The sequence below is a fragment of the Cyprinodon variegatus genome, unplaced genomic scaffold (genome assembly GCF_000732505.1).
Source record: "Cyprinodon variegatus isolate N-32 unplaced genomic scaffold, C_variegatus-1.0 Scaffold94, whole genome shotgun sequence".
NCBI classification, from domain to species: Eukaryota; Metazoa; Chordata; class Actinopteri; order Cyprinodontiformes; family Cyprinodontidae; genus Cyprinodon; species Cyprinodon variegatus.
Genome location: NW_015150547.1, coordinates 158,911 through 172,034, shown reverse-complemented (window position 1 = coordinate 172,034; position 13,124 = coordinate 158,911). Strand labels below are relative to the sequence as shown.

General features: G+C 38.0%; 1 protein-coding gene across 1 annotated transcript in view; it reads left to right on the top strand.

The window, feature by feature from the left end:
• Positions 1-11,727, top strand: part of LOC107084178 (G-protein coupled receptor 126-like) — an 18,425-nt gene extending 6,698 nt beyond the window's left edge. The window contains exons 8-21 of the mRNA XM_015373889.1: positions 466-670; positions 759-924; positions 3,264-3,410; positions 3,500-3,625; positions 3,721-3,766; positions 3,863-3,966; positions 5,627-5,748; positions 5,929-6,197; positions 6,293-6,407; positions 6,747-6,825; positions 7,063-7,264; positions 9,317-9,418; positions 10,727-10,891; positions 11,255-11,727. Coding sequence (XP_015229375.1) covers positions 466-670; positions 759-924; positions 3,264-3,410; positions 3,500-3,625; positions 3,721-3,766; positions 3,863-3,966; positions 5,627-5,748; positions 5,929-6,197; positions 6,293-6,407; positions 6,747-6,825; positions 7,063-7,264; positions 9,317-9,418; positions 10,727-10,891; positions 11,255-11,355 — 1,949 coding nt within the window. The 3' untranslated portion in view covers positions 11,356-11,727. The remainder of the gene's footprint in view (positions 1-465; positions 671-758; positions 925-3,263; positions 3,411-3,499; positions 3,626-3,720; positions 3,767-3,862; positions 3,967-5,626; positions 5,749-5,928; positions 6,198-6,292; positions 6,408-6,746; positions 6,826-7,062; positions 7,265-9,316; positions 9,419-10,726; positions 10,892-11,254) is intronic.
• Positions 11,728-13,124: the final 1,397 nt, after the last annotated feature.

Here is a 13,124-nt window from a genome sequence, read left to right as displayed (position 1 = left end):
CAGAACCAGGCTCAGTGTGAGCGGCCGACTGCTGAGGCTGACTGGGGTTCAAGGAGGCAGTAGCAGACATAGAAAAAGAAGCAGAGAGACAAAATGCATCAAAAGGTTATCTGCTGATTAACTTTAAATTGGAAAAAAAAAAGATAAAAAAAACTGCTTTAAAATGTATCCTCCTGCTAATGTTTCCAGAGAGACAAACACTACAAAACCAAATGTCTGTGTAACACCTGGAAAAAGTTTTCACACCATCTGTTTTACTTTTACTTTTTAATTTAAATCATCAACCAAAGTCTAAGTACCAGTGAATAATTATTTGAGTAAAAACAAAAAGTTCAAAGTTAATTTGGTGCAGTCGCTTTTTCACATTGGAGTAATCCGTTTTGAAGCTTTGCTACACCCTGCATGCTCTTCAGAGGCTTGTATTCACTGATTGTCACGTTCCTTCCTGCTGTCGTTCATCATCAGAGAACGCCCTCAATGTGTTGGAGATGATTGAGGATCTACTGAGAAACCAGTCGAGTCTCATGTACGAAGAGCTGGTCACAGTCCTCAACAAGCTGAAGGTCATCATCAGGGTCAGCGTGGTCACGCCGCAACTTGGCCAAGCTCTGATCAACGTCATCTCAGACATACTGGAAACAAACAGCAACCTGACACCTTTTACAAACACGTACGGACATGAAGAAGATTTAAGGATCCAATTAAAACCTGAGCTATCATCAAATGTGTGTAAACATCATGTGTGCCTTAATTCGCAGTATTCTCAACATCACAGAGGAGGTTGGAGACATGATGGTGGGCTACGAGGGCTCCTACACCCTGTGTGCTCGAGCAGTCGCTATCTCAGTGGTGGATGTAGTTCCTGGACAGACCAGCAGCTTAAGCTTTGGAGTTTTGTCTAACTGGACCGACATGAAACCAGAGGTTGTCTGATACCTTTCCTATCTGAACACTGAGTACAGCTAAAGGTATAGGAGAGGATGTTCTTTTTCTGGGTGGATCATCAAAATAAGTGGTCCTTTTAATTGTGAACCATTCTGGTGATATGTTTACGTAAGGCCGTCCTACCTGTTCATCCCCAGTTTCACTTACTGGTGGTGAGTCTGACATAGGGGAAAATTTGCAAATCTTCTTTTGAAAAGTAAGCTTTTATGCTGGTGAAGATTTTCAGTCATCCAGGTCATGGTATTTCCAAAAAAGTAAAAAGAAAAACAAATCCAATGGACTTTCCAAGTTTGAAGATCTATCGCTTCGTATCCAGGAACCTTTTTTCCTATTGGGACGTTTGTCCGGTTCAATTTTCATGTTTTCTAAGCTAAAACAAGACTTTATTTTTGGTGCACTCTACAAAGCCTCGAACTCAATGCTATTTCTGACATTTTAAATTGGAAAAAGCTTCCTGAATGGGAAGCTAAACTTCTTCAAACTTGGATACAAAGTCCAGTGGTTTGTTTTTTAACTTTTTTGGAATGAAAGTAAGCTTGTATGAGTGATGCAAACAGCATCTTTTAAACAGAGCACGCATGAGGAGCAATGGGCTCGTGCATGCTCTCACACGCATCCTCTAGGGAGCGGGTACATGCATCTGCATTCATTTTTTTTTTTTTTTTTTAAAGTGGAGAGGACAGGTCTTTTCAAAAATTTGTCAAAATCTTCCACTATACCTTTAAACTTACAACACCTTTCACAGGTTTTGGGATCTTTTTGTAATGATTTTATCCAAAGATCTGACCCACATGCAGAAAACCAGAGAGACCAGGGGAAGGTTTAACAGGTTTATTGTGAGTTAGTAGAGAGGAGTCCAGTGCTGCTCCGAACACTGGCGAACCGGGACTTAAAAGTGAAGGGGAAGATTCTGCGGTTAGTTAAGGCTCAGTGGGAAATTTGTGTCTTTGATTTGAAGAAGGGAATTAAGGCAACAGGAGTCACGTTTCCAGAAAAAGGTGTCTTTTTTTTAAATCCAGTCGGTGTGGATTGTTCCAGTAACAGACTTGCTCGTTGGAGGGCAGACAGGGTTTAACCAGGTTGAGGTGTTTCCTTGAGGAACGGAGGAGCTGACTGTCACTTAGTTTTCCTGCGGTACTTGAACGGTTTCTTGTGGAGATGAATCCCCTGCTCAGAGAGAAGCCCAAACAATCCTTGGGGAAAAGTAGATCCAAACCACCAGTTTGAATCCTCAGTTCAGTTTGAAGCTCAGATTATCCTTCCAGAGGGGAGAAGGTCCAAAACATTCAGTTCGCAGGATGACCTCCTGCCGAGAGGCAAAGACAAAAAAGAAGGCTAAGACTCAGGTGACAAAAACTCAGTTTGACTCAGCAAAACTCAGCTTGGCTAGAGTGCCCAAAACTGGCAAACACTCTGGCGTAGGGGTAGTGGCAGTCAGCAGCTTAAGAGTCCTCCGTTAATGACGCAACCATCCGCAGGTGTGTGAGAAGGCCAACGAGAACCAGGCGCCACCTGGTGGAGGAAAACAAACAAAAAACAACCCACACAAACTGGATTCCTAACACTTTTAGCATCAGAAAGAATCCAATGTTTTCTATGGTGGATCATAGAGGCTCCAGGGATGTAGATCTTCCAAAATAATTGATTTTTTTCCTCTACAGCTTAACTAATAGGTGTCCTACAGGATTTATGTCTGTGGACTTACATTCCCATAAGAAAAAGGGTTTTCTTTTCTGCGGTTAACTGTTTTTAACGATTGGACCGTGTGTCAGGTAACTTTTATCGGACCAACTCCAGCTGTACGATCCTTCATGCTCTCTGATTGGCAGATAGATTTCTGTAGGTTGATCTTTCCGGTTTTTAAGAGCAGCAGGGGGACTGTTTTTACAAAACAAAATATTTTCATTTCAAGGGTTTTCTATGGATAAAGAACGGTCCCAATAACTATGGAGGGTGCTGTATTTATTTAAATGTCTATCCAAACAGCCATTTAGACCTAAATTCAAACTAATTCATTTTTTCTTTCAATTATTCTAATTCTAGTTTAATCTATGTATACTTCATGCTACTTATGCGTTTCACTTAAGGTCTTATATACTTTGAGACTGATGCATTAAAATCTAATATCACAACTTATAAAATAGCATATTATTATAAAATGAAGTCCATTTATTAATTAGAGACAATGGATTTTTTTGTCATTGTTTTAGAATACTGATTCCTTCTAACATTCCCCTACTGTGCAAAATAATCCTTAATAAAGAATATATTTAGACATGTAGTGTAACATTAAGGATTTGCTTTTCTCTGCTGTGTAGATTTTTATTAACAGGTATCCTACAGACGGCACTGTGGCTTTCATTTCCCTGCCCTCTGTCCTGCAAAAGAACTTTGCACAATACGGTGTGAACCAGAAACACCCTAGAATCCAGTTTCAGTTCTACGCCAACCCACTGCTCTTTCCGGTAGTATTTGATGAGGAAAAATTATCAATTATTTAATTTATTTGCATATTTTGGTTAAGGAAAGTGGTTTCTGTTTACTGTCTCTTCAGAGCCATAAAGAGAGGCCCATCCTCAACACCTTTGTGGTATCGGCCAGTGTGACCAACGGCAGCTCCCCAATCAAAGACCTTCCTGAAGACGTTACCATCATGCTGCACCATTTACAGCCCAACAGAGTTGGAGAGATTTTATTCAAATAAACAGTAAACCAGAAAAGAACAAATAAGCTTTTAACATTTCAGATTAACAGTTTTTTTTTCCTATTTCCTAGTATGATAAAGAAGTCCAGTGTGTGTACTGGAACTTCAATAAAAATAGTAAGTCCACATTTAGAGACACATTTCTTCATATTTATCAGAAGCTGATTAAAAAAAAACAACAATTGTACTTTTTATTTATCCGTCCACATCTAGATGGGAATGGGGACTGGGATGATCACGGCTGCAGAAAATACAACAGCACTGCTGGCAACACGACGTGCCTCTGCAATCATCTCACACACTTTGGAGTTCTTCTAGTAAGAATCCTTTGGTGAAGATAATATATTCCTGGAAACTCTGACAGTCGGATTTAACAGGCAGAGCTAAAATGAGAAGATTTTAGCACCTAATTGTTATTTTCCTGCAGAGATACCATTTTGTGATTCGGACGCACAAAATGGGACCAGAGTTCGGCCCATGACCCAAAGTACTTTTGGAGCATTCAAACATTTCTACAAAATCAGTGAAATATTAGAAAATATCAAAAAAGTGGTTGATTTTGTCCATTTTTAGGTGATTTTGTAGTTTGAAGCACTTTAACATAGATGTTTATTGTTTATTTTTCTGTAGTGGATCTAAAGACCTCATACTCATACCCAAGTGGCATCGCTACCCCAACTTTGGGAATCAATGTTTTAAAGCAATGATCTCAATTAAAGTATGTCAAATAATTGTGGTTATAAAACAAAGTAAGGTGCTTAACTAACTTACATTACATTATTACAGCAGAGGGAACCAACAGTACGGATTTTGGAAACAAAAAGGCAAAGTTAGACTAAATATATTTCCACAATCCCAGATTATTAAACACATAAACCTGCAGTGAATACAATTCAACCAAAGATAGATAGATAGATAGATAGATAGCCCCTTTCAGCACAGAAAGGGATGCTGGGCATAGTTAATGGGAAAAGGGTGGAGCTCAATCGAGACCAAGAATGTAAAAAAGTTCCACCAAAGCAACAACTTAAGACAAACAGGCAGAGCTTCAATAAATTGCTTACATCCACATCATAATGTCTTAGATTGGCCTAGTTAAAGTCCAGACCTAACTTTCTGTCCAATCTCACTGCACCCTTTAGGGGGAATAATCCAAATGCATGTCGTATGCATTTAGATTTTCATTTTGTAAAAATATTATATTTATATTACAACACTTGACAGATCATAAGTCCTAAAAAGATATCTAGTTATAAGGCCACATAATGTGGAAAGGTTTAAGGTGTGAATATTTTTTCTGATTCCTTTCAGTTATTAGAAAACCCTGCCTGTATTAAAACACATGCATTATTCCTTTCTTCTTCATCTTCCTTTGAGGCGCTTAGCGCCTAGCCTGTCACTGTTAATGAGTTGTTGTTTTTTTAAACATAACCAACATAACCATTCTATTCATGACAACTAGATTAACATGTACAATGATTAAAAAATTACAGTTTTCCAAAGAATATCAATAAACCTCACAGCTGGGCTTAGATGTGATCTACATGACTCAAATAGACTTCCAGTAATAAACCCCCCTGGTTGGTTTGACATAAATAATAGGTGAGAAAGCATTTCATGCTCACTGATGGTGGATCTGTCATTCTGTGGAGATGCTTCTCTTTAAATTACTCATGAAAAGATACACGTCATTCCTCAGAAAACTAGACATAGCAATGGTCTCTCAGCAGGTGATGATCTAAAACATATGTTAAAATCAACCAAAGTAATCGTGTCATTAGACATAAAGCCCCCATCACCAAGAAGCACCTCACTTCATAGAATCAAGTTCTATAAGAGGCCTGTAGGGGGAGCTGAGGAGAGGAATGCATAAAGGGAAGATAGCTCCTGAGATTGAATCAAGCTAATTTTTACAAATATTAGATTATAAATGAGTAAAAGTCAATCCTGTTGATATTTTTCTATTTGAACTCATAGGATGTCTCCAGGACTCAGCTGGACCCGGCTAACGAGCAGATCCTGACCATTATCACCTATGCTGGTTGTGGAGTCTCATCTCTGTTCTTAGGAATCACCCTTCTCACATATATGGCCTTTGAGTAAGTTAGATCAACGTTAACATATGCACTCAAATTATTCCAAATAGTCGCTTAGTCTAACGTTTTCTAGCCATATATAGAAAGGTTATGTCTAAATATCTAATCATCAGATAAATATTTTACTTTTTTCAAGTCTTAAACTCTCTCTCTCTGTAACGCTCATCTCAATGTCTGATTTAGAAAGCTTCGTAGAGATTACCCCTCTCAGATCCTCATAAACCTCTCTTTGGCCCTGCTGGGGTTGAATCTGGTCTTTCTGCTCAACTCCTGGTTGTCTTCCTGGGGTCTGTATGGCCTCTGTGTGGCAGCAGCATCCATGCTGCACTACTTCCTCCTGGCATCCTTCACCTGGATGGGGTTGGAGGCCATCAACATGTATTTCGCCCTTGTTAAAGTCTTCAACGTCTATGTCCCCTCCTATATCCTCAAGTTCTGTGCTCTTGGATGGGGTAAGCTGTAATCCAAGCTCTGCAAACTCATAATAGCTAAATAACTAACAAAGCAGCTTTAAAAGTAAAGTATTGAGGTTTTAACTCTTTCTCAGGGATTCCTCTGGTAATCTGCGTCACGGTTCTCATTGTAAATCGAGATGCATACGGCGGTCAACTCTACACAGATGCTGATTCAACTTTAAAGCCTTTGGACAACTCCGACACCTTGTAAGATATGAGTTTGCTTGGTATCTATGTTTCACGTTTTGATTTTCTAGTCAAAAAATCGCTGGAGTTACATATCTGTAGAAATATACTCATCAAATAATGTTACTAAAGAAGTAAACGTCTCAGTATACTTTACCTATGGCAAATATTTGATATTATAATAAGAGTAACAACACTAAATAATTATACCCAGTTTAAGAAATAATCATGTAGGAAAGGCGACAAAGTGAATATTCAGATATTTTACACGTACAATAAATTACAGTATTTCTTCCTTTGCCTTTATAATATCTCTTTGTGTAATGATACTTTATGTCGTGTTACTTTATGCCATAACAGCTGCTGGCTTCAGGATGATGTGACATTCTTTGTGTCTGTGGTTGCCTACGCTGGGCTGATTTGTCTCTTCAACATCGGGGTAAATAAGATTTAAAATCACAACCTGAACATTTGTAATCAAAGTGGACTATTTTTGTGGAGCTCTTCATTTAAAGGTACTTTTAAATTGTATACAAAACTATTAAAGTTTATATTTTAAATGATAACTTATAGGAATATGCCCAATTAAAACAAAACAAAAAATAATTGTGCTTTGGATACTTGAAATTTCTTCAGAAAATAACGGATTAAAACCTCCTTATAAATCTCTCCGTAGGTTTTTGTCGTAGTACTGATTCAGATTCGCCGTATGCGTTTCAACAGCCCGGCAGGGACCCGGAGAGGGCTTCTTCAGGACCTGAAGGGAGTAGCTAGTCTCACCTTTTTACTTGGACTAACGTGGACTGTAGGCTTCTTCACCTGGGGACCAGCAAGAGTAGTTCTGCTGTACCTGTTCTCTGGGTTGAACACATTGCAAGGTACGTTCGCTTTGAAACGAGACAAAAATTGAAAATGTCAAGGCCTTTCTTTCTTTTTTTTTTTTTTTTAGGTATTTCTAATAAGAGCTTAGATATAAGATTTACACCAGATGTCCAAAGCACTCCAAGTTATCACTAAATACAAAAAAATCTAAGCAAATTAGTCCTCAAATTTTGTGGGTACAAATAAAAAAGGACTAAAGAGGGAACAAATGCTTTGCACGCTCTCAGAAATGCAACACATGTTCTGTTCTTGGTCCTTAAATGTACTCAGATCCTCATCTACTTCCAATAGTGTTCTACAGGTCAGGCGTGACTGACTGGGATATTCCAGCCTTTCCTTTTCTAAAACCAATGAGGAGTTTCTTTGGCTGTTTATTTGGGACTATTGTCTTGCTTAGAACCCCCCCCCCAAACTTTAAACTAGGGTAACCAAACGTCCTCTTTTTCCCGGATATGGTTTACTTTTTATACCTAAAAAAATGTCCGCAGGGAATTTCAAAATTGTCCAGGATTTTTGTCGACTACAGTGCAGCCGTAGGCACTGCAGTGATGTTGGTTGAAGTTGGATATTAAAGCTCCTTGGGGTCAGCGGTATCTAGCAAACGGTTGATCCGACCAAGGAACTCTGATGTCGACCAGCGTCTCTCAGCTGCTCCCTCCTATCACAAACGGTGGTGCATTTAGGGACCGTCAACAAATCTTTTAACCAAGGACTTCTTGAGAAACAAAAATCAATAAATTCCTTATCTTATGACCAGCTAAGACGAAACTAATATAAAATCATACCAATTGATAAAATGTAAGGCACACTGGTTTTTATGCAATTTTAAGCTATTTTTAATTTTAAAGATATTTTTAAAGACAAAATTTGGGACATTTCTTTAATAGCTTCCAGGTCATGTGACCCACTGACTCAAAATCTATGTCAAATAGTTCTACTACATTAGCCTGATGAGGCACACTCATTTTTATTCCATTTAAAGCCTTTGTATATTTAAAAAAAAATTTATTACAAAAATAATTGATATTTATTCAATAGCTTCCAGGTCATGTGACCCACTGACTCCAAATCTGTATCAAATTGTTCTACTAATTTAGCCAGATGAGGCAAACTCATTTTTATTCCATATTTGTATACATACCGCCCCCCCCCCAAAAAAAATGTGTCCTTTTCAGAGACCCAAATCTGGTCACCCTATTTAAAAAATAACTTCAACATTTTCTCCAGCAATGAAGTCTTGTGTAGTGACTGTCCATAGGGACAATTGTGGTTTAGTGCGACTCAGTGGTTTTTAACCATAACTTAATTTGCCCTGATTAGTTTGGGTGTGTGGATTACTTGGGTTATTGTCAATATGATTTGAATCCAATGTAAATGGCCCAATTAGCAGTATTTCAATTGTAAAAAGTATTGACATGGGGATGCACTGTGGCATTTTGTTGCCTTGTAGCAAGAAGGTCCTATTTTTGATTCCTGGTCTGGTGTCTTTCTGCAGGCAGTTTGAAAGTCCTCACTGTGCATCTCTGGGTTCTCTCCAGATACTTTGGCTTTCTCCTAACATGACTGTTAGGTTGATCCCTGTGATAAAATAACAACCTGTGCAGGGTCTACCCCAGCTTTTGCCCATAGACTGCGATTGGGTTTTTCAATCCGTTTTATTAGGTTCTAATCAGATGCTTATAAACAGTTTATCAGCATTAATGGTAATTCTGGAGGAATTTATTTCAAAAGGTTTTTTTTTTTGTTTTCTGGCTGGACATAAAAAAACCAAAAAGTGACAAGAAATTTGTAAGGACTAAAATACAACAGTAATAAAAACTGGGCAAAAATGACAGAGACCTCTAGGACTTCTATGAGACACCAAAGCCAGCAAAGGCCTGTAATGATTAGAATCTTTTTTCTTACCCAAGCAATGTTGCTTAGGAGAGAAACTCTGTTCAAACTTAAGTTTCCTTTAAGGGATGTGGTACGGAAGCTGTGGTTCGGTAAAATTTTAAGTCCATGTCTTTTTTTTCACTCGGCTTTCCAATTAATTTCTTTATCTCCAGGGCTTTTTGTCTTCCTGTTCCACTGTCTGTTAAAGGAGAACGTGAGGAAACAGTGGAGGGCCTATCTCTGTTTTGGACGATTTCGCCTTGACGAGAACTCTGGTACCAACACTCAACTTAATACACTGATTCTACATTTATTTGCTTGAATCAGGTTGTCACTACTTGCATTTAATGGAGTTCCTACTAATTTACCATAACATTATCTACCCCATATGAAAAACACATTTTAATGCAATTCTGGATATTTAAGTACAAAACAACAGCTATATAATTCACACTTATTATTTCTAACTTCTGCAAGTTATAAAACACATTATGCATGTGTTAAAATGGGTCATTTCACACCTTTTTTTATTCTGTGGTATTTAAATAAGTTGTGTTTCAATACATATAACAAATAAATGCAATATGTATAATTAATCTATTCTCTTTGCAAACGTACTACCATAGAACAAATTAAAACCACCTTCCCAAGGGTGTAGGATTTATTGCCAAGAAGCAAAAATTTTCTAGCCTCATGAGACCATCCTGATCTCGCGAGCTTTCAAGGTTTCACTCGCAGATCAGTCTGGAGACTCTCCGTTGAAGAAAATTTGGAGCCGTTCACCAAACGAACGTCCAATCAGCATTGGCTTTGAGGCAGGTTGAGGTGTGACGCAACGAAAAGCGCGACAGTTCAGTCTAAAGAACATGGCGGCTTCAGCCGATGAAACTAGCGTTAGCGTGGCTATCGAGCAAGTTTTATGGCATGTACTTATGGCATGTACTTATATAGCGCCTTTATTCAAGTTAGGAGACTTGACCAAAGCGCTTTACACCACATTCATTCACCCATTCACACACTGATGGGAATTACAGAGTATTTCTTCACTGAAAGAAGAGCAAAACACTGCTCTGGAGGCTTTTCTCAGAGGAAAAGATGTTTTTACTCTTCTCCCGACTGGTTTTGGCAAGAGTAGCCTGGCTTGTGGTTGTGTTTCCGTTGTCGGTCTGTTAGTACGTCATATGCTTCGTTCATCTGATTAGTTTATTTGGCCCATCTATCACCAACATAGGCCAATCAGATAACCAGTATTTTCGCCCCTTCCCAAAATTACTTCAACGGAAGGTTTCCAGATGGATATGCGGAGCAAATCCATCTGGCGGATTCAGGTTAAAGATTTTCAGCTTCAGACCAAACACATTTCCTTATCTTTTTATTAAAATGTAGATTCAATTTGATGTTAAAAGCCCACCATATTTGTCCAAAATACCGTTTTTTTTTCTTTTTATTTCGTAACTGGATGTTCAGTTGGCCTTTTTTCTCACTTGGAAGTCCATACATTTGGATTCTATTTTTTTTCCAAGACTGAATATTAACCCTGATTTAAATTCAAATTTTGACCTCTGTTTGTTATGTTTTTTCAGAGTGGAGCAATTCAGCATCTGTTAGAGTCCTCGCAAAGCCAAAAGAAAAACGTTCAAGAGCAGCAGTACCATCAGTTCGTTCTGTCAATTCCAACTCAACAGAGAGCACGTCAGCTTCTTCTGACTCCAGCCAGAGAGACTCATTCTGCAAGAGGCCAAACCTTGGTGAGGAAACAAAGCCAAATCCCGTGCACCGTACGGATAGTTCAAATTACAAGGTGTGATTATCTTTTTAAGAATGGAGTCTAGGAAAGGACACGCCACAAGGTTCTTGGATTTTATGGCACATTAACTGCTGAGATCACATTCAAGGTCACTGCTTGAATTAATGACAGTGAGATGACCCTAAGTGTTTACAGCTTTTTTATAATTACACACGTTTAAACCAAACTAAAAGGGCACGACTGCTAATATTTATAAAAAGCTTCCATCTGACAGTTCAAATTTAGCTAAACTCTTTGCCACATGCTTAAAATAGACAGTTCCTCACATCTTTGAGCGACTCACAGATGTTTAATTATCTTTCAGATCTTTTTGTGAACAGTGTGGTTCTTCCTCAAGCTCAGACCGGAGCCACGGATACACAAGCTCTGTCTTTCTACAAGGAGATGAATCTGACATCTGGCTAAACGTCCAACCATGATAATTTAACAATACCAATGTGCTGACCTCCACATGTCCCATTATATTAAAGCAGCTTAATTTTTCCGCCTTTCAGAAGAAGGCTGACAGGTTTATTAGTAAAAGCAATGCACACAGCTTCATCAGCTAAGTTTTCAACACACTTCTATTGCTGGTTTTGTTTCCGGAAAATATTGTAAAAGAACCTGTAATTTTAACGAGTCGAGCAAATGAACCAACACCAAGGAGGAGTTGGTTGCCAAGCAACTGGTGAGCGGTGCAATGGTGACAATAAATTGAGGAGCATTTTGTGTAAAAGAATAAAATACCAAATTTAACATTACAGGTTCAGCTCTTTATGAATATTGTTCAATTTTGATCATTTTATCACATTTATGTAAGAAATATTTAAGATGTTTACAGCCTCTTTGTTCTAGAAAATCTGGCAATTTTTGTTTGAGCTGCTTGATGGTTTTAGTCACTTCCTTGAATGAAGCCCCCTTTGCCTGCTCACTTTCATGATTTCACAGCTTTAAGCCGTTTCTAGCTGCTATCGCTGCCTATATATTTATCTATATGTTGCTAGTATTTTGTGATGTGTACAAGCAAATCAGTAATCAGTGATAAATCCAATTAAAATGCCATAAAATCAGAAAAATGCTCATTTATGCTTTCTTTGTTTCTCCCATTTTAGGCTTAGCTTTTTTATGTAATACAAATCTATCTCTTCTTGTTTAATACACTTCAATATAAGAAACAGTACAGCAAGTACATTTTGAAATTAAATGGACACTTCCAGGAACATGAGATTAAGCAGAGGGCATATTTTGGGGGGGTTATCTGATTATAAGTAGTTTCTCAGAGCATTTTGATAATGCAGAAACAATCAAAATTGGTTTTATGTTGTTAGTATGTTATAGCACACAATGATAGTTGACAGTCTGTAAAAAAAAACAAAAAACAATAGTTGGCTGGTCACAAAATCCTGTAATAAAATATTTTAGTGGAAAGTTGAGTGGAAGGAAATGGTTTCATTGAAGGCGTCTTAGCAACATGAATAACCTCTGAACTCTGTATGGGGTCACACTTTAATTTCCAGAACTTTGCCTCCAATTAGTCAAAAATACCACTACTTCCTTTGATAACCATGATATTGCTGTGCTTGATTGGCAGCAAACTTATCAGACAGAAACCACAGAGCATATGTCTTCTCGAAAGGACCTTCAGACATAACAGCCACAAGCAATCAGGGCTTCAACACCTCATCAGAGCCACGCTGTATTAATGCAGAAGCCCTGAGTGCATGAACTGTTAATTAGAAATATTTTTCATGCGGTCACAATATCTGTTAAAAAAATACTCTGTTCTTATGTAATACATTGAAATATTTTGGTCTGGGTAATGAATCTTTTTAATGATACTCTTATTTTTCTAATTTTAGTATTGAAATGATTTTACAATAACAACCTTCTAAAGAAAACTCTGTTCAGTATATTAGATATTTCATGAAACTGAAAAGGAGTCAGCGTTTACAGCTCCTTCCTGTTTCCATGATTGAACACCTCTATTATCCTGAGACAATGTGCTGTGCTGTTAGTGTAAGCACTCCCTGCAGGTCTAAATGCTAAAGGTTTCATTCCCCTCGACATGGCAGAGAAATACTCCCTATTTTAACTCTACAACCTCCAACACAAGCTCTTTCTACAACAAATCACCCAAACTGATTTCTGTTACAACTGTTGTTTTTATTTATTTTTGTTTTCTTCAAACACCTACT